Source organism: Parasteatoda tepidariorum, chromosome 1 (assembly GCF_982258835.1).
Source record: "Parasteatoda tepidariorum strain Cologne lab strain chromosome 1, Ptep-v5.0, whole genome shotgun sequence".
Taxonomy (NCBI): domain Eukaryota; kingdom Metazoa; phylum Arthropoda; class Arachnida; order Araneae; family Theridiidae; genus Parasteatoda; species Parasteatoda tepidariorum.
This window is the reverse complement of record NC_141755.1, coordinates 29,469,729-29,492,245: the sequence shown is the minus strand read 5'-3', so window position 1 is coordinate 29,492,245 and position 22,517 is coordinate 29,469,729. Positions and strand designations below refer to the sequence as shown.

Genomic DNA, 22,517 nt, shown 5'->3' with positions numbered 1-22,517 from the left:
CTTTGTTTGTCCACTTGCCAATCTTGAAAATGCCGTTCGTGAGGTTCTGTCACATTTGGAAACAAACGAAGAGCCTAGCTCTTTGTCCCCATACTAGTGGTGTCAAACAAAGTAGTCGTAAGGATTAAATGAATTGCAGCTTCTGTTGTTCTGAGGAATTTGAGCACCATAAAGGTAGAAGTCTGCCTTGGCTCATGGTGGTGCTAGTTTTAGTCTTGCACCTACTATCAGCCTGTCCGTCTTGGGAAACCCTACCAGTCATAAGCTACCGCAAGCACAGCCCTCCAGATGAGAAGCAATAAAACATAGAACAATAGTTTTATCATGTCATTTCATATATTATTTCATATATTATTTACTTAGCAATACAGAAATGCTAAATAGAATTATATTACCGAATTCTGCTATCCTGAATTTCTCAACCTGCTTCCCTAAACCAAGTTTGAACTCTACTAAACTTAAAATAAAGTTTGAATAAAAGCTTTAAATTATTATTTAAATAAAAATAGTTAATTATATTTGTTGAACAGCCAATCCATTTCCTGCACCTGGCTACCACAGTCTTCGACTCTTCATAACTTTTTGGTGGTTTTTCGTCATTGTCATTTTGGCATGTTACTCTGGAACATTGACATACTTCATGGCTTATCCTGGTAGAAGACCTGCTGTTGACACAATAAAGAAATTACAAAACGCTTTGGTTGCTAAGACGTTCTCCTACGGTACATTGAAAGGAACAGCCTACGCTACATTTCTTACGGTAGATTACTTACTCTTTTTATATTTATTCTGTCGTTAAATCCTATTTGTTTCACAAACGATAAATAATTTATTGTAATAAATGATAACTATGCACACGCAGTACTGCTGGATGAAAGAAAAAACTGCGTTAGTTAGTTAATGAATTACTCTGCGTTAAATTAGTCTTGCTCCTAATGCTACAGCTTTTCTTGATAATCTTGAGTCTGATCTTGAATCTGAATCTTGAATCTGATTCATAACTTGAATCTGATTCATAACGACGTAATTTATTTGTTTTCAAACATTATTCTTTTCATTTTACATTTCAAATTTAGTTGCCAATTTTTTGTTAAACGTAAGACAAGCTTTTAAACGAATTAGTTATTAACTTTAAATATAACAAAAATAACATTAATTCAAAAATATAACCAGTATAAACTTTTTAAAAAAATACGAGTTCTAAAATAAATATTTAATTATAATCCTTATAGTGAAAGAAAAATCACTAAAAGCGCATTAACCCTTTCAAGACTAATTTTTCATACAGAAAGTTTTTTTTTTCCTCTTTTTTTTTTTTTGGTAGCACATTATTTTTCTGCCATTGATAAATATGAGTTTTCTTTAAAAAAAAAAATCTGGACTTTACATCTTGCTGTTAGGCCCTGGACATTGAAGTCCCATTAGTCTTTTTGACTGACTAATGACCCATGAAAAAAGACTGTTGAAACATATGCATCACAAGTCGTAAAGATAAGGTTGTTGTTATTGCTTTCATGGTGATAGACTTTCAAAATTACGCAAATTATGTTTCAAAACAATGTAAAAGAATGTAAATAATACTTATATTATGACATTCACTTTTTTAAAAAAATATATTTCAGTTATTTTCCTCACGAAATGATGCATAAATATAACTCTATGCCGTCATGACAATTTAACAATTTCTGCCAACCATTTAAATAAAAGGATGGAAGTTCAAAAGACTGTCATGTGCAAATTTAATGTTAAAAGAAGATCTATTTAGCTAGGCAGTATGCTTGGAACGTCTGGTGGGGCATATGTCCCGTAAGGTTCAAAAAGGTTAAGTACTAAACTATCGAAATGTCTAATAACTTGTAGTAAAATTAAATTTTGAACTTCACCTTATACTTTTATTTATGACATACATTCCAAACAGGTATTCCATTTGCCTTGATTTGTTAAATATTAGCTTTGAACAATGAATGCAGAAAACTCGAGCTTATTACTAAGTATTTATACTACAAAAAATACAATATTAAATTACTTTTTCTGGTCCTTTTGCTCAACTGCTTTAATATATAAATCTTTTTCTGTAACTTCCCCAGTAATCCTACTCATTTCAAAATCTACAGAATCCTACACATTTCAAAATCCTCGGTAATCCTCATAAATATTCTATTCACGATCGATCTAAGAAGATTAAACGACTCCAGTTGCAAAATATTTCTATTTTTAGGTTTTAAATCTTACACTACTTCTGTAGAACATATAATGCAACTCAAGCAGCATTCTGAAGGGAAAAAAGTAGAAAAAATATGAAGGCATATTTAAACAAACAAAATTTAAATTTAAAAAAATATGATAATTGTTTTCATAAAAAGAAAATTAATCAAGCTATCGTTTAAGTACGTATTGCATAAAAAGTTAATTGTTATTGTAATGCTATTCCGAAACTGAGGAACAATCAGAACATAATATTATTTAAATAAGGGTTTTTCTTATAAATATTAATAAGATTATTAAGATTAATAAGATAATTGGGTACTAAGCTATAAATACAGATTTACAGAAATTATTTTTGGCAAAATACTTAATTTCATGCACCTCAAATGGGACAAAACCGTGACCTCGCCCTAAAGCTATGCCTTAAGCTGCTTTAAATTAAAAAATCTAAATTATCTATAACGATGATGACTCCGATTACTGATTGTATTAATCAATTTATTGCATCGTTCTATCACTTAATACTCTGGATACATATTCCTCCGAATGACCTTTTCTTTTTAGAAAAGTTACATCACTATGCAACAAGTTGGATAAATAAGAAAAGTAATCAAAAATATTTTAACGACATATCTCTCTTTTTTTAGTTCGCTCGCAATAATGTTCGTATATATATGTATAGTATATATATAAGTTCAAAATGTAGAGAAAACATGGAAAAATTGGAATGGAGAAAACAGTGAAAAAAGGGAAAAAGAAAAAGTAATAAAAAAAATCCGGTAAAAAAGATTTTTTTTTTCTTTAAAGTTTCAAATTTAAACGAACAGGCACAAAACTTAAATGAAGAAAATAAATTTTCACTATTTTTTTAAATACATTTTTTAAAATTTTTGGGCAAAAAAGTTGAAAATTTTTTGTTTGCTTCACGGTAATTGAGAAACGAGATCATCACTTTCGCATTACTAGTTTTTCGCTTACTACGTTCTTCGATTCAATCCGCATTTAAAACTTGTGAAAAAAAAATAAGTTTTTTTTCTCACTCGTTTTCGTATCTATTTGACAATTTTCTGACTAGTTAAAGCTTTCAAACCTTAGCTGGAGTTCCGTGTCTGAAAACAATCCATGTTTTAAACAGTTTCTTGATCTCCACAAACACAATTAATATCGCCCTTTTATCGCCAAACAGAATTTATCATCAATTAAAACTACGACCATTTTTCCGAACTGTCTGCAACTTAACTGAAACACTTAGCCTAATAATAGTCGAAAACTGCAAAATGTCTTAAAAACTACATTTATCAAATGCACGAAAAGGAGAAAATAATTTTACTTTTTTCTGACATAAAACGAAATGCGTAGAGAGAAGTTGCAGTAATGACAAAAATCAATAATAAAAAAAGATGCATCTTACGCTTTTCGCACATCACTTTTATTAACTTTCATGACCACTTAAAGTTTTTCATACGCGTTTCGCCTTAGGTCAGATAAAAATAAAAATGAACACACACCCCGAAGAAAAAACAATTTTGCGCCGAAAAGGAAAGGTTTTTGCACAGTACGGCCGATATTCGTAGTGTAATAACTCTCGGAGAGAACCACGTTTTCATGTTATTGATTTTGTTTTATAACCAGCGTTGAATAGACGACCCGATTCTGAGATTACAACTATCAATGTTTAACTCAGTATTCGTTTATCTTTGAACCTGATCCAGAAGACAATGGAACACCTGGATTAAGCATAGGGACAAACAAGCGATTGTGGAGGACTCTTTTGATGGAAATAACCATTATTTGTTTTACATGGAGAGGAAAACCACGAACACCCTGCACTGCTCAAACCCATGATCCGTCTACCTCTGAGGATATTTTAAGTCAGTACTGTGGTTGGTGCAGAATTCATATCAACTAGCCATCGCTGGGATTCGAATCTGGATCACCGCATTGGGAGACGAACACTCTATCCCTTGAGCCACCATGACTACCAAGCTATTGATTTGTCGAAAGTTGGTAATCCTCAAAATGCAGCAGATGTTATTTGTTGTTGCAGATGTTGTTGCAGATGTTGTTGCAGATGTTGCAACCAACTGTTATTTTTGGGGGAAATGAACATAAATTATTCTTCACAGACGGTCTTCAATAATCTTTTCTTACTTGTAAAATGCAGCTTTTAAAATTTTTATTTCACTTTTATATCCATTTTAGTTATTAACAGTTTAGTAAGAAAGTAAACAATGTGTGTATAATTTTAATTATTTTCAGAGAGACATGGCTAAAGTCCACCCAATCTATAAAGACCATCTTAGAGATAATCCCGATAATTTGGTGGAACATTCAAAAGACGGTATGCAGCTAGTGTTGGAAAAAAAGTATGCTTTTGTCTACATGAGAATGATTCTGAAATGGTTTACAGCAGTGTTGGGAGAAGAAAGATTCCATCTCTCGAACGAGGTCTTCAGCATAGATTTCATAGCTGCTGCTATTCAAAAATGCCATCCTTGTAAACAGAGTTTTGATCACATGTAAGAAAAATAAGTTTTTTATAATTAACTCATTACAATTAAAATTTATTTCTCGTTGGTGGATATATAAAAAAAATACAAAGCAGTCTTAAATTTGAAAGAAATCTGATTTCAGTATAAACGAAAAGTACAACGCTCTCTATAATGCTGCCCCTTAATTTGTATATTTTGATTCCTTGTCAAAAATTAAGTCAACGTAGTATGCTTATTAGGGATCGCTATTCAATATCAAGGCGTGGAAAAAATATAAACTCCACCTAAATCTGACAAATCACTTTTTAAGATGACTGCTTTAAAAACATAAATACTAGTTTGATTTCCGGAAGATACAGAGATCAGTCAGAAGGTCATTGTCAGAATCACATTAGGTATCATATGAGGCAATCAAATTGTATTTTCATGCCGTCTTCCTGACTATGAAACAAAAATACAACATATTTTTTTCTTCCCCGTTTAAATATAAATATTGAATACGTTATTTGCTTTATATTTGACTTCGATTTAAAAAATACACATTTTGGGTAATCCTTATAGAACACCGAAAAAATTAAATAAATTCAATCACCCAGATGAATAATAAAACTTTTCCGTGCTTAGTCTACTTATTTTGCTTCCGGTTAGAAACGATGAAAGAACCGGATGATCATAGATAAATCATTGTTTAGATTACTCTAATAATTTATAATATCACAACATAAATAAGAAGTAAGGTTCGACATGTTTTGAGTGTTATACCTTATTTGCATGGGTGCCACTCTAAAAATATTTGAAGACTGAACTTATTTTTTGACCAAATAATACTGTCTAGTTTTGTTTATCAAACTTTTTAGAAATGTATGTCACTGTCACCAAAGTTTATCTTTCCTTGTTAATAGCCTACTATTAAATCAATCACGTGGTCATTTTTTTAAAAAGAAAAACTTTCTTCTTTATTTTATGTTTTTTAGAGGAAGAAAAAAACAAAAATAATAGCTAACCTTGTATATCTTTTTACACCTATTACTGATTGACTAACTTTTTCCTGAAACAATTCATATCTCCATTTTTCACTTCATTATTTACATTTTGTTCTAGCACTATTTCTTTCTTTCTTTTTTTTAATAATCTTGATGAAACTTTGGCCAGCATGTCAGTAGGTTGGGGGGAAAGCAGATTTAGATTCAGCAATCTCACAAATTTTGTTTACTCAAACAGATGTACGTTCAATCAATTCCATTTGTCAGGACTTTAAGAATAAGATTTAGTGTGGTTGACAAAAGCAAGATAAATAAAAGTCCTGACACCATTTTTTCATTGCAGTGTGCAAAATAATCGTTGCTAGATCATTTTGCAATAATCGTTCAAAAAAAAACAATTTTTTCATTAAAATGTGCCTTTTTTTAATCTGTACAAAAAATGATAAATTTCTAATGAAAAAAAAATATTTAATTTAATTGATAGAATTTATAAGTCCATTGATTTTTTCTCAAGACTGATTGCAGTCCCCAGACCCATGCATATACAATAACAGTGTTTTAAAACACACTATGTTTTGTATTTTATTGCCCAATAAGTAAGATATTAGAATATCATTAAATTTTCATTAAAATGCATTTTTTTAACAGCAAAAAATTTTAAATTTCCAATAAAAAAAATAATTTAATTTTACTAATAGAGTTTATTAGTCCATTGATTTTTCTCAAGACTGATTTCAGTCCCCAAGACTGAAGAGTGGCACTCATGCTTATTTGGCTATATTTGTGTGAAATATCAGCTAGCGGAGTCTTCCAAATTCATTTGTTGTTTGTTTCGATGAAATTTAAATTGAAAAAAATGCGTTAAACACTACAAGTATAATAATATTTTGTTGTGCGCTTTTTTAAGGCTAAGCGTAAAAATCAATGGAAAGTAACAACCCGGAAGTCTTACGACGAATTTTCACCCCTAGCGCCATCTGTGCTTAGCTTTACACGATCAACCATCCATACATCTGATCAGTAATCACAACAGAATTTTTTAAGCGTTTTACCTAATTGGATATTATTAATAATAAAAAAATAAGAAGAAAATCTTCCTATTGAAATAAAATTTGCGTTTCATTAAAAAAAAATTATTACTGAACAAAGTAAATGTTTTACTTTTTTTTTGTCGTATGCCTGTTTAGGCAGAGGGGGTGCGATAGTTCCTGTTTTTCAGTGGCGCCATCTATGGCCAGGGATTCGACTTCTGCCACGCCATTCACACAACCACAACCCGTTTATAGGGCGGGTCACATTCACACACAAAGGAGAAAGGACATAGAACACACAGAGAGAGAAAGAAACATCCGTGGCTTGCCCGGGACTCGAACCCAGGACCTTTATGATGCAAGGACAGTTCCCTGCCCCCTACACAGGCCGGTCGGCAATGTTTTGCTTAAATCAACTCGAATATTTTCTTAACCTATTCAGCGTTGCGTTGTCTTTTAGAAAACGAACACAAAGTATTTCCTCGTCCAAAGAAATTTAAAGACCACCTATTTTTCTTCCCAGACTATAGGAACGGATCAGGGTCCGTTCCTAACGCATTCAATCTAGTTTACGGGTAGAGAAATGTCCGACCGTAGCTTCACAAAGTAAATGTAAAATTAACGGTTAAATAAATGTAAAATTTATTTAATGCAAATCGGTTAAATACAATGCTTAGAAATTTAATATAATGCCTTCCTGGCGATTTTATACATAAAGTTCTTTGGGCTCTAAAAATAAATGACGACTTGTTTATTGGGTGGATAGTTAAAAATTCTTTAATGAAAATAGGAAGTGTGATAGTTACAGCATTCTTATTAGAAGAAAGGTGTTCTTTTCCTAATTTTCTGAATTATTTAAAAAGCTAAGCAACAGATGGTGCAACTGTCTAAAAATACAATAAGACTTCGTTTCCTGCTACATATCAGACCATTTCAACTAAAATGTTGGTATGGGTGACAGTCAATTTCGTTCTTTACTGCTGTTCATTGTGAAAACATTGCTTCCCTTAGCTACAATATCACGTGTGGGGGAATTTAGTAACTAATTTTGAAGCTCAATAAAAAAAAAAATTATCAAGTTTCCTAAGCAGAACAAAGCAAGTAGTAGATGCCTATCTCTTTCCATTTTTCTCTAATTGACTTCGCCAATTATATTTGCAACACCCAATATATATCTTATAAACAATTTTTTTTTTGTCTTTTTCTCCTTCATAGAGTGAACAGATTAGAGGAATGTGGATTTTTTTCAAAGTGGTATGACGATGAATTTATAAAAGCAACCATTAAAGCCCCTCGAGTAACAGTTACTGAAGCAAGAGCTTTATCTATGGATGATTTACAAGGAGCATTTTATTTTCTTATGATTGGTAACTTTCTAGGATTCATGGAATTGGTAACACAGCTTATTTTGGCAACTTTGTACAGAAAAACTAAAAAAAAGATTTTTAAAAGAAAAAAACCAAAAACGATCCACAGAAGGAGAAAAAGGATGCATCATGCTAACCCTTGGCATACACATAGGTAGTTCTGATTATAGTAATAAATCACATTTAGATGTTATTTCCATGCAATCAATTTTTAAAAGCTTTTACATTCATTAAAAAATAAACAATAACCTTTTTTAGCAATAGAATATAGGAATTAAAATAAGAATATTTTTATGCAAATTTAAAATGCTTATTGAACTGTAAATCAAGTCATTTCTATGGTTCAACAATAAAATAATCCAAAATATAAGTACTTTAATTTATAATTGTGTCTTAAATAAATTAGGAAACAATGTTAAAAAAATTAATCTAAATAAATATATTTAATTAAGAGAATTTAATAGACCGTTTAAATTTAAATTAAACAATAAAAAGATAAGTTCAAATTTTAACATGATTTATGACACAACGAGGTACTTTTGAACAAGTACAATAACTTACTAGTTTAAATTATTTTACACAGTTTAAATTTTTAAAAGAATAATAATCATTTTCATTTTAAGTTTATTTTAAAAAATTTTTAAGCGATGAAAAAAAAAATTTTATTGTTAAATTAATATTTTCTAAGCAGAATGGATGTCAATCAGAAATGGATGTCATCCATAGTGAAATTTCTGAAAATAAAATAATAACTTAATAAATAGTGATAAGAACTGTTCCCTATTTGAATTATTATAAGTCTCTTCAACGAGTGAAATTACTTCTCATTTATTCCTTTTTATTGAATCTAACAATCATTAATAAGTTTATTTTTTGTTCTAGTACAAATTATTATTTTTTAAATTTATGTCTAATAGTTTTCAAATATAAGTCATCTATTTTGTTAAAATTAACGAAATGTTCAAACAAAGAGTTAAAATAATTGTATTTTTTTAAACCAAAATGTTCTCTGTGTTTCAGAGGAAACTATTAACGTTTAAGAAAAAATAAGGATGGTAAATGAAAATCAATTACGGGGGTTAGCGGACAGACGTAAAAAAGAGCCTCCTAACGTAAAAAACAGTAAAATTGTAAAGAAAAACAATTAGGTATAGAGTTATTACCTCTTATTTTTCTGTCTAAAATACTTACACTGTAAGTAAGAATAATTTTTCTTTAAAACAGCACACAAATAACAGTAAGTAAAAATTGCAATTTTTTTTTTTTTAAGTATTGACATGCATGTGTGGATATGCCACATCAAGGACTTAAATCAAGACATTCTGAAAAGCACCTTTTTATTATGTAGCAAATAACAATTTTTGATTTTAATTTCATTTATAACCAGAAACAAATAAAAATGCTTTCAATTCAACAAAATACATACGTTTTAAACCCTCAGAGCGTAAGTTCTGGTTTTTTTCAAACTTTCAGCTGCAAGCTTTCCTGCCTTAAAAACCAATTTTCTCCAATGGAATTCAATGGGAAAGTAGAATGTAGCAGAGAAATTTATATGCAATTTTATCTAGGGGTTCAAATCTTGAGGGTTAACGTAATGTATGTTGTTGAGTGTATTGCATAGTATCACAAGTAAAACTACAACTTAAGAAAAATTGAACAAAAAGGTAAAAAATCAGAAATTCAAATTTAAACTAAACTGTAATACAAACTAAAATCTTATTAAATATCTTAAGCATAACATTGAAGTAAAAAAAATATCAATCTAAGCTAAATGTTTTGAAACAAATAAATAATAACATCCCACATTTGCAATTCTAAATTGTAAATGCTAATTTTCCTGAGGCGAAATTTTTTTAAAATATTCAGCAAATTTAAAAATTTTAACACAGATTGATAACAAATAACATTCTCTCATATATATGATTGTAAATAGCAAAAACCAAGTGACTAAAAATAAACTTTCAATACAAAAAGGCACTTTAATGTAAAAAAATATGTCAAAATGTAAATACATATGTCATTAAATATATTTAAGGCAGAATCAGATCGATTTTACAACATAATTAAAAATAACAATTACAATTTTAAATAATATTTAACAATTTAAAACTTCAAATACGAAATATTCATTAATAAGATTGATTGATTCAGAGATTGTTTCATTAAATGTATAAAACTAAGTATGATTTAATTTAATGCAAGTGACTTAGCAAAATTATTGTAATAAACTTGATATGAATTTACAGGATGTTCTGGAATGACCACCCTTAATACAAATTTTTATTATACTAGTCAAAAATGAGTTCAAACTGTATGCATATACTGTGTTACTAATTAATATTTAATTTAATAAAAAACAAAAGCTTAATCAGAATCTGGTGAATCACAAGTGAAAAAAGTGGCATGAAAAACAACAAAAAAAAGTCTGGTGAAACTAAGCTATAATTTTAAGTCCATTCGTAGTTTAGCAAACCGGCACAATTGGGCGGATTTACTGCAGGTTAAGATAAGTCTTTTTACGAGCACAGCCATCAGTGAGTTAACTACTCCCCTGCTTCATTTGTTAAATTAGTCTTTAAAAGTTTCAGTCCTCCCTATGTTAGTAGTAATTTATTACATTTTGATAAAAAATTTTGTCTTTTCCTCATTTTAATATTAATTTGAAACTCCTTATGTGTATACTATTTTTTTACTGAATTTCTGATATGTATTCTAAAAATATGCACAAAAGGCTATCCTAATAGAACACTATGTAAACATACATTTAAAAAATAACTTCTAATTTATTCAGGGTAACAAGGAAATGAATTACTTGCATTGAATTAAAAAAATGTCAATAAAAAGGCATAAGTTAATCGAATAAAAAATAAGAATTCATCTAAAAATATTATAGTGAAAGCCATCTAATTTGTAGAAACAATAAGAATATTCTGTAATTTAAGAAAATAATGCTACTATTTATTAAGGCAAGCCGCATTTTTGAGTTTGATTCTTTAATGCATTAGCATACCACTCAAGTTCGGAGATAAGCCTAGCAGCTTTTGAAATAGCAGTATCATTTGATGGTGTAGGATTTCCTTCTGCATCGTAAGCAGTATGCACCACAGCGTTTCCGAATATAAATCCTGGAGTTACCATGCCCAATTCACCTAAAAAGTATCGTAGTTGCATACCAGCAGTAGATCCAGCACCAGTACCTGAAAAAAAAAGACAAGGCACTTAGTGAAAGGATTAGAGTTATAAAATAATAAGCCACATTTTCAAACTGTTCAGGAGAAAGCTTTTAAGAGTGTCTTTGGAGATAAAAAAATATTTCAGATGGAAACAGTAAGATGGTACAGTATACCACACTTTTTGTATGCATGTCAAGATTGAATGGCTTCAGACATTATAATGAAAAGTTACTTTTAAATTATTCAAAGTAATGGTTTAAAAAAAAATGGTAAAACTTCCTTAAAAATCCCTGTCTTGAATTTCTATGCTTTTCCATGAAAGCAATAAGATGTGTCATTGTATTTTGTTGTGAATTAGCCAAAATTCCTGAAATAATTAGCCTATCTGAAGTACCTATCTGAAAACAATACTCAAGGTTGTTTCATGCGAACATATAACCTTTGGAAAAAGCGTAGCTCTTCTTTCTTTTCCTTCATTCAAAACACAAGATCAAAAGTGCAACAAATTAAAAAAAACTTACACATTTAAAGCTATATAATTGATAAAAGAATTGATTAAAAGCTAATAATAAAATATTTAATATAAATTTCAAAATTGAACACATCAACTATTAAAATATTAAATATATTTAATCAATCATAGGTACACAAAATAAATTCTAGCTCATTAATTCAAAGTTTTCATAGCTCATTAATTGAAAGTTTTCATAACTTCATTTCATAGCTTGTCCTTAGATTTCACTTTTTAGAATTTCAAATGCAATTTCATCTAAAGAATTTTTCGAAAAATGTATCTCAATTTTAATATATTGCTACATGAGGCAAAATATAAAAGATAAACAATCGAATTACTTAAAAATCAAAAATCTTTTTGAATTCAGTGAAGAAAAATAGTAAAAACAAATTTATTTCTTTGTTTTAGTTCAAAACACACAAAAAAAAAAATCCAATTTAGTTCAATGGAAAAAAATTTGGAAAAATATTCCATTTTAAAATACATATTGAACTAATAATATAAATTGTTTCTAAAATTAAAAAATGCTACTACTAATTAATTGAATAATCACATATGAAATAATTATACTAGTAGATTTTTTGAAAAAAAATTTAAAATAGTAAAAATACAGAAAAAAACTTGCTAAGAATAGCAAGAAAAATTCATGTCTTTGTCATGCATTAATTATGAATTATTAATAAAATACAGCTCTAAATTATTATTGAACCTGTATGAATTGACAAGTATAACTTAAATAAAAATATAGAGCAGGTTTTTGTTGACATGAACTATTATTTACTGTTAATCTTTTATTTCTGCCAAACTTATAGCTCAGTTTGCATCAGCTTTTTGTTACCTACGCAAGAAATAATTTTTTATTTATAGTTTGTAAAAATTGATGCTTAAGAGTTTTTTCTTATGACTGTTCATTTGCATAATCTCTTCAGTTTTTTGTTGCCATCACAAAGTATTAATAAAGATTTTTATCTTGCTGTGTAAAAAATATATATATGTATAGATAATAAGATTGCATTAGTTATGTCTGAATGAATAAAATTTGTGCATGATATTGTAATGGTTCTTTCTAAAAATAATAAAATTAGATTTCCTTTAAATGTGTTCCTTTTAATTCTCACTTACTTATAAATACAAATTAAAATTATAATTTAAACTAGACAGCAATTATAAACCATATAAAAATAATTTTCAATGCTTGATATTTATTTTTTAAGAAGAGTTTTTCCACTTGAACTGAAAGAAATATACAGTAGAGTCCCAATTATTCAAGGTTTCCATTTTAACCGAGCTATCAAATATTTTAAAGATTTTTTTGTTCTAGTTTATTTTTTATTTTTAAATTGCCGCCAAAAAAATATCCTGAATTTTATCTTTCAAACACTCAGGAAAACGAAATCCAACTACTTGATCCAATGAAATTATCATTAACATGGCCAATAATGAAAATGAATCTAGCGAAGATGATGAAGACAGTGACGATGAAAATCAACATATAAAAATCTCTCATACACAATGGACCAAAAGCTATCGAAAGTGCTATTGAATATATAGAGCAACAAGAAGAGGCTACACTAGCCTTCCAGTTATTCCTAAAAAAAATTTCAAAACATTGCTGCAGAAAAACCCCAAACTAATGTAAAACAATTAAGGACTTTTTTAAGTAAGAACTTTTTAACTCTCATAAAGTATGTTAAAGTATGTCAAATATTGAAATAAAGACAAAAATAGTTGTTTACAAAGCTATTATTAGAGCAGTACTATTATATGGCGCAGAAACCTGGAAACAGACTAAGATCAAAATACAAAAATTAGAAACCTTTCAAAACAAATGTTTAAGATTTATTTTTAAAATTTTCTGGCCTTACAAAGTATCAAATCAAAATCTATTAAAGAAAGCTAAAATAAAAACAATCGAAGATGAAATTAAAAAACGAAGAAGAGCTGGCTCGGACATATCCTTAGAATGCCCAAAGAAAAAGTTTCATCTGTTGCGCTTACATGGGCAACCCAGGGATGGTAAAAAAACAAGAGGAAGACCCAGACTTACCATCCAGCGCATGTTTTTGGGCGAATTAAAAGAATGTAGAATATCTGGCTGGGAGGAAGCAAGATCTATTGCTAAAGACAGGAGGCGTTGGAGGGATATGCTAGAGGCCTTAAGTGCCCAAGGCACGTAGAGGATAGGTAAGTAAGTAAGTAAAGTATGTTCTTATAAATTTTGTATTTGTTAAATATATTACATTTATATTTTCTTTCCTTTTTTATACTCCTCCCTTTAATAGAGTTTTTCCGCTATCCGAGTAAGTCAACGTCCACATTAACTCGAATAATCGTAACTCAACTGTATTTCTTCTGGAGCAGTTTTTTCCGTAGAGGAAAAAACTTGCCATCCGTGTGAATACATATGCTGAACTATGAAGTTGAAAGATTAAAAATTGAAAAATACCTGCAGAGTAGCAAACAATGCTACAAGGTTTGCATCTGTAAGATTTGGGTGGAAAGTGATTCATCATGTTTGTCAGTGCTGGAGGGATGCATCTGTTATATTCACCACTCACAACAACATAGGCATCAGCATTTTCTATTTCAGCGTTATATTTCACTAACCATTCAGGAGGTGTCTGATCAGGACCATGGAAGTGAAGTGGTTTCTTGAGCATTGGAAATTCCATTGTTAAAGGATCTGTTAAATTATTGAAATTATTAATAATAATTAATATTGTAAAATAATTAAAAATATAAAAGATTAACTTTTTAAAAATTAATCCTAAAAATTATTATGTGGATTATAAACTTAAAATAACAAATATAAAATTCCAATGAATGAAAAAAAGCATATAATCAAGGTTTTTCAAAACCGTACTAAAGAGGACACTAGATTGAAATTTAAAATTCTTTATTAGAACATAGCAAATATTTATTATTCATAATCAAGAGGTCAATCTTAGGAAAGTATCAGGTCCATTACAGAAAACCTTCACAAAAATCCAAGCCTTATTAAAAGACCCTTCACAAAAATTTAAGCTTTGAAAAAAACTCAATAGATCTTCAATATCTAAAGGCAGGGGCGGATTAAGCGTACGCGGAGCCCTAGGCCATTCAAATTTTGGGGCCCTCAGATTAAATTTTTTTCTCGCATGTTTTTTATTTATTCAAATATAAAAGTATTTATATATCTTTTCATTTAAGAAAGCATATTTAAAATAAAAATAAATAATAATAAATTAAATTTTACTTAATTTTGTTAAATTAGAACTAAAACATTTTTTGTATTTTATTAATATATATTTAAACTGATTTTTTTTTTAAAAAAAATCATTGTTTTTCTTAATTTTTTTAAATTTATTTTGAAAAAAAAAATATTTAAGGGGGCCCTAGGCCATGGCTTAGTCAGGCCTAATGGGTAATCTGCCCCTGTCTAAAGATAGAAATTAGAGCTTCACAAAACCCATTTCTTTCTTAATATTATACATATTTTCTTTTGTTTGAATTCACTGAAAAAATAATTTTCAGACACATAAAAATTTGTATTCTTGTGTGAATTAATAACAAAAACCAATTTAAATTGACAAGAAAAACTTTCAGAATAACATATTGATGTAATTTGTTTTGCACCAGCACCTGACACTAATCAAATTAATATGTTTTAAAGTGTTTGCATTTGAATGTTCATACAGTTCCATATAAAATGGTCTTTTTTTAAAAGTATTTCATAGTAACAAGGGTTTAATTTTTAACAAAAATAATTTTATAAAAATCCAAAGAATTTCAGAAAAATTCAAACAAAACTTTTGTAAGAAATCCAGGATTGAACCTTGATTATTATATCCACAAAAATTTTAGACAAAATCTAAATTAACATTAAAATTAATATAATTAATTACAATTAGAGTAAAGCACAATACTGGATAAAATATATATTAATTAATTGCATCAAAGTAAAAAATAACTATTGGATATTGTAGAAATACTCTACAGGTAATCCCAACTATATTTAACCAGAAATTATACCAATTCTTGAAATAATTAAAATTAATGTGTTTCCATGTTGCAATTAAATTACGTCTTTTAGGTTAAAATGCCAAAACGTTAAAGGGTAATTTATAAGATAAATTAATTAGTTTGGATTATTTTCCCGAATATAATAAAGGTTTTTACAAATCTTTCAATTATGTGTACCTAATTAACACACTAACTTAATTCTTCATTTTTAACTTAATTTCTCAGTTAAGCACTAGTAGTGAAATAACAAAAATTCGTCATTTGTACATTGCAATGAACAATTGAATTTTTTAAAAAAAGATACAAATTTTAGCATTTGGTATATAACAGTAATGTCAGGAAAATATGTGTTAACAATAATAAAAGAAATTCAAGTTGAAGTAAAATACATCCTGAAATCCAAAAGAAATTTTTCTTCTTTTTTTTTACAGCGGCTCTGTGAGGGTACCATATTTAATTTAGTAATGGATGTCGAAACTATAATGAGGTAGGTGAAAACATAGAACTTAATTACCAAACACTCTAACAATGTGATTTTTCTCTTCTAATTTCTTCTTTATAAAACTGCCCACTCTAGTACAGTTTCTGCCTTCACGTACGGAACCAAGAAATAAAATTATCTTCAATGACATGATTATATATAAAATCACTTGCTAACAATCCTAGAACGATATTAATCCAACAAGTTTAAGTAAACTATAAAAAATTTTAGAACTTAATTTAAAAACTAGAGAAACGGAACTTAAACATAAAGAAATTTCATCACCACCTTCCACACTTTGGTGAAAAGTTCAACTGGTAGGAGAATTAATTTGGAAAAGGAAAATTATGAGAGCAGAAAACAGAGATAATAAAATAACAAATAACTGGTTTTAAGATTTGTGAGAAGCAAGTGTTTTCGTTTTATCTAACTTGACATTTTCATTCCGATCATTTGGACCGGAGTATTATGCTAAAGATGGCGCTGTATGTAATTGAAATGGTTGAGCTTAACATCTGGAAGACCGGTTCCATGTCTTAGTCTACTCTCTTTTCCTTCTCTCCTCCTCTTAGTTGTTTAGAAATATACTACGGTATTTTCCCCCTTTTCTTAATATATTTCTCATTTAATTATCAAAAATATTATTTTAAAATTTCCACGACGTTTTCTTATTGAACTAAGCTCAATGTAGTTTTCAGCTCCATATTGTTTCTTAACTTAAACATTTTAATCTATTTGAAAATCAAGACAGAATTCCTTCTTCTATGACTCTGAGCACACTAATGGGGAAAGCATGCAATAGATAAAGAGTTTTGCTCTACGCCACCTGTAACTCATTTTGATCACCAATACATAGAAAATATGAGTATTTGCAAAGTGTTGAAATAAATAAAAGTTGACATGCTTTCTTTTTTGATATGATATTAAAAATAATTAAAAAGAAAATTCAAATTTAACAGTTCGAAGAAAAAAAAAGAAAAGAAAACTTTAAAATATAATGAAATATTAATTAATATAAGAAAATTATTAAAATTAGATAATTATAATACACAAAACATAAGCACTGCAGAAATTTTAAAGTAATGAGAAGCATTTAAGATAAAAATTGTATTTTGCGTTCAAATTTAAATGAGTCAAAGTAGAAAGGAAACTAGCATGGCAAATTTTTCATCGCCGAATAAATTGGCGATCGAAACGGGCTGTAGGTGGAGCAGAACAGAACTCTTTACCTATGGCAAAACTTCACATGCTTTCACAATTAGCATGAGGAGAGTCATAAAAGAAGGAAGTACGTCAGTTTCTCACTTGATTTTCAAGTAGATTAAAAACTTTCAAGTAAGGAAACTATGCGGAACTGAAAACTACATGAAACTACATGCTCTAAAAGAAAACTTTTTTTAAATTTTTAAAAATATTCGGGACAATTAAATACGAAAAATATTAAGAAGGGGGAAAATATCATAGAACATTCCTATACAACTGAAAAGAGTCGGAGAGGGAAAGGGGTAGGGCCAAAAGCATAGAACCGGTCTACTCCCCAGATGGCGTATTCGAGCGTTGCGATCGCGAATAGTACCCCCCCCCCACAAGAATATTTTGCATTAAAAGCGCTGATGGAATAATGCAATATATGTCGGTAATATATAAATTCTAACTGGTGCAACCTAAAACAAATTTAACAAAATTAATATCACAGCATAAGTAAAGTGAAAGGTACAGTCATGTTTTGAGTGTTATCCCTTATTTGGCTTTATTTGTGTAAAATAGCAACATTTGTTATTCTTGGGGTACCATCATAGCAAGCATCACTGTCTGCAGTCCGATCAGTAAGCAAGTGGGTGACCATTTTGATCTGCCTGCGTAGGGACCGAGGGTGCGTGGTATCGGTCATTGCTAAACTGTTCTACCATCAGGAATTCAACTTCGCTCGCAGGTCACCGGGCTACCAAAGCAGGGGAGCCGTCCTCTTAGCAGAGGATCGAAATTGCGATGGTATGTCTTCGGATTCTCCTCATAGATGTTTCCCAGACCGTTGCCAATAGCCCATTGTGCAGCACTAGTGAGACTATGTACCTACTTAACATCACTATTATTTAAATGGTTTAACTGTCAATCTGCATATCTTTTGGTAAACAATATTCTTTCTGAGTAGTGTGATTACATTGAATAATAACAGTGAAAACTCATTTTCTACATAACTTACCTTCACATAATTTATTAATTACTTAATTGGTAACTATATTGTGATTTTCCTACTTAAAATATGTCTGTAATTCATTGTACTCATCTTTTTTTCTTTTCTTTTTTTTTTAAATGAATTTATTAAAAAAGTTCTAACAAAAATCATAGCAAAATCAGAATGACAAAAACTTTCATGCATTATAGAAAAATGATTTTTCACTAATTTTTATTTATGTAGAGTGAAAGAAAGTCAGATTATTTTATTAGACGTGTTTTTGTAACACTTTCAATTCATCTCAAGTTTAAAATCATAGGTAGAGAAATTAAGTAATGAAAACGTTTTCATTACTTAATTGATGTATAACATGTATGCTTGTTAACAAGCATACATGTTATTATACACCAGTTTTATTTATAAAGCACTTTTTTATTCTGACTTCTTAATTGTTATGTAAAATCCATATTTCAAAATCCAATATTTCTTAAAATTTTCTTTCTAAAATGAGTCAGATAAATATTGTTTCATTTGTAATAGAATATAGGTCAATGCTCATTGCTCAATGTGTAAAATATTTTTTTTTATTTCCAATGGCCAAGGTTACAGAAGATCACTCGCCACAAAAGGGAGGAACAACAAAATAAACAAACACAAACAAAACAAACGTGGCAGGAAAAGTCTATGAAACCAATAAGTCTCTTGCGCGCCAGTGACGGTCACACAAAGAGATGTCCCTCAGCGCCGTGCAAGACTAAGGTGGTTTGCATTCATCTCCGCTTGAAGGTCACAGAGGGTACAGAAAGGGGCTTGAGCAACATGAATTCGAGGGAGATGTTTGAGGAGGCAGTCGTGTCCGGTAGTCAGGTGAAACTCAGCAACTGCCCTACGTCTTGGCCACATTAGAAGATCTTTGAGATTATTCCACCAGATCTTACCAGAATTTTTCTCTGTGTATGGTTTATAGTGAGATCTATCACCTTTTTCTTGATTAGGCTCTTGGCATTGGTGAGAGAGACAGCTTTCTTTGATGTCTGTAGGATAGAAACTCCCTGCTTAGCAAGATGGTCTGGTAACTCATTACCAGCTACACCGCAGTGTCCCTGGATCCACTGCAAAACAATTTCCTTAGAAAACCCAAACAGACCCTGTAGGAGCTTTTTACAGCAACGGTAGGAGCTTTTTACAGTTAGGGGTGCAACGTAGATCTACCTCCTCGTGGTGCACCCTGGTAACGCTTGCGGATAAATGATCTACTACAGCTTTGGCTAGTCCCTTGTATATTGTGCTTAAAATATAATGTTCTGCATACGAACGAACTTTTCTTACGAACATACAACAATATTTAACACAACCGAATTCTATTTCATAAAAAATATTTCTTTCTTGTTTAACTATGCAATGATTCCAAGATATAATTTTACTCTATAACATATAATATGATTCCAACATATACCATAATCGGTCAAAAGACCGGTTTTTGTATGTTGTATTGTATTGCATTGAAAAGTGTTGGTATGTTTAGTGTTAATATTCTAGAAAGTTTTAATAATGTGATTTGAATTTCCATTCAAGTTTTAATTATATTTACGATTAATTTTATCATTCACAAGAAGTTTCTACAATTTATAAATTCTAACAGGTCGTGAGCCTGAGACAAATTTAAGAAAATTTACATCACAACGTAAATAAAGCTTAAGGTTTGTTATGTTTTAAGTATCATCCCTTATTTGGGTAGATTTGTGTATAATAGCGACGTTTGTTATTTTTTCGGCAGTATCATAGTAAGCTTGCGGGGTCTTCGGAATTCATTTGCTGTTTGCTTCGTTGAAAGTTAAATTGAAAGAGCGCGTCGTGTTAAAAATAGTACAAGTATAATAATATTGGGTGGCGCGCGTTTTAAAACTTAGGCGAAAAAATCAATCAGAAGCAGTAACCCGGAAATCTTACGACGAATTTTAACACCTAATGTCATCTGTGCCTAGCTTTACACGGTCAACCATCCATATAAGAACCTAATTTGTGAAATACACCACACGCGCATCTCGGACAATCGGATGCAGTGTGAATGGTCCCTGATCAAAAGATTGGATGCCATTTTTTCACATGCAAATGAGAACCTGTTTAGCGATTTTTTCTTTCGCGGATAAATAATTTTCATCAATATGGTTCGCATTCACATACGAGTGTGAAAAAATAGCAGGCAGTGAGAATGATCTTTAATACTCACCTTTAGAATTCAGCTTTGGATCTTTCATTATTTAAATTCAAGCTAAATTAAATGTGGTGGAAAACTTTTACTTTACATAGGATGTAAAAAATACTAAATACATAGATGTAGTCTGGTTTCGCCTGTAAAGACAGAGTGACTGCCATTATTATGAAACTTCAGAGTCTCCGTAAAAACTTTATTGAGAGAAGCATGAGATTTGATCCCAAAATAATATTTATGTGAAGAAAAACTTAAAGTTTTTTAACGCTCCCCAATTATTATTGAGATCAGATTAGAAAAGGGGGATTAAAATTATACAATGAAGTTTAAAGCTTCTTGAACAATGGAGTTCAAAGCTCTTCGAGGTTTGAGGAACCGACAATGAATTATTAACGGAAAATAGTGTTTTTGAACACCGCATGCAAAAAAAATGCAGCAATAAATTTGCAACTCGTAGCGATTATTTTGGTTATTATATGCAATAATTGCACTAAATTTCGTAAGCCAGGCTTAAATATTTTTGAAGATATGGACATTGTTTATAAAAAAACCAACTTTCTTGTCGTATTAACTTTGTTTTTTCTATAGCTTTAAAAATATTCAATAAAATTAAACCAAATTTAAAGAGCAGTTTAAAATTAGTTACAAAATTTTGATTTAAAATTTGAGAAAAAAATCATTTAAAATTGTACAAGATATTAGCGATTAAAATAATTCTTTTATACACATGTGTGGGAAAATTTTGAATTTTCTTTCTTAATTTTGTAGAAAAACGTATTGGCAACTAATTAAGAAAATATCTTAAAAATTTAAGAAGTTTTAAGCAATTTTCTGAGTAGTTTTTGTACTTTTTAAATAAACTGAAAATGATAAGGGTTTTTCACAAATCTTATTTTGTACAATTAAATAAGTTTTATTAAAAATGACACCGGCATTGTTTGGGATCATCCCCATAAAAGTATTTTTTTTCTCCTTACGTTGTCATATTTTGGTAAATGAACGTTTATTGTTAGGCATTATCATTTGTCATTTAAATTTGTCTTTGTCCTCTAAAAAGTACAAAAACTACTTAGAAAATTGCTTAAAACATTTTGAATACATAAGATACTCAAATGAAACTTTTTTCATTATATGGCAAATACAATTCACAACAAAATTATGAGGGAAAAAATTGTTGAAATTTTTAGGAGCATGCGCAGTATAAAAGAAATACTTAAATTACTCATATATTTCGCAATTTTAAACGAATTTTTTTTTGAACTTTAAAAAAATAGTTTTCTGCTCAAAAAATTTTGTTTAATTTTATTAAATATTTTTAAAGTTATAGAAAAAAAGTAAGACAAAAAAAATGAGTTTTTTCTTCATAAAAATGTCCATATCTCCATAAATATTTAAGCTAGGCTTACAAAATTTGTGCAATTATTGCATACAAAAACCAAAATAATTACTACAAGTTACGAATTTATTGCTACATTTTTTGGTATAGGATCGGGTTCAAAGACACTATTTTCGGTTTATAATTTATTGTCGTTCCCTCAAACCTCTAAAAGCTTTAAACTTCATTGATAAGTATGGATAAGTATGAGAAATTTCATGATCTAAACACATCTAAAGTTCTAAAATGGTTCTTTGAGTATTTCGTGAGAAATATGAAAAAAATATATTAGCATAGAGGTGTTTCCATTAATTTGTAAACCCCCGGGGGGGAAGTATGCTTTTAGAACTTTATTTAAAAAAATTAATAAGATTTACTCCTTTTTACTTGTTTTTTTTCTGGGCCGGGGGGGGATGTAAATATGTATGTGTTATAAGAATAAAGCTGTATAGTTTACAATAGAAAAATTTTTAAATATCAACAAAACTCAGCTAATTAAACTTTAT

The 22,517-nt window shown here is 29.5% G+C and overlaps 2 protein-coding genes across 2 annotated transcripts in view; one reads left to right on the top strand and one right to left on the bottom strand.

The window, feature by feature from the left end:
• LOC122270903 (glutamate receptor ionotropic, kainate glr-3) overlaps positions 1–8,386 on the top strand; it is a 38,281-nt gene extending 29,895 nt beyond the window's left edge. The window contains exons 8-10 of the mRNA XM_087161051.1: positions 531–760; positions 4,465–4,724; positions 7,927–8,386. Coding sequence (XP_087017177.1) covers positions 531–760; positions 4,465–4,724; positions 7,927–8,236 — 800 coding nt within the window. The 3' untranslated portion in view covers positions 8,237–8,386. The remainder of the gene's footprint in view (positions 1–530; positions 761–4,464; positions 4,725–7,926) is intronic.
• A 1,012-nt stretch (positions 8,387–9,398) lies between these two features.
• Positions 9,399–16,809, bottom strand: LOC107449071 (uncharacterized). The gene is made up of 3 exons (XM_043050184.3): positions 16,282–16,809; positions 14,212–14,448; positions 9,399–11,275 (listed from the first exon to the last, which is right to left on the bottom strand). Exons 1-3 carry the CDS (start codon positions 16,397–16,399, stop codon positions 11,040–11,042), a joined length of 591 nt encoding a protein of 196 aa, XP_042906118.1. The 5' UTR covers positions 16,400–16,809; the 3' UTR covers positions 9,399–11,039.
• Between the last annotated feature and the right edge of the window lie 5,708 nt (positions 16,810–22,517).

Excerpts from the sequence above, each read along its gene's own strand:
- LOC107449071 (XM_043050184.3), bottom strand. The coding sequence starts at position 16,399 with ATGTCATTGAAGATAATTTTATTTCTTGGTTCCGTACGTGAAGGCAGA. Across the intron at positions 14,449-16,281 it reads TCACATTGTTAGAGTGTTTG|ATCCTTTAACAATGGAATTT; the intron begins GTAATTAAGTTC and ends ATAATTTAACAG. Across the intron at positions 11,276-14,211 it reads CATTGTTTGCTACTCTGCAG|GTACTGGTGCTGGATCTACT; the intron begins GTATTTTTCAAT and ends TTTTTTTTTCAG.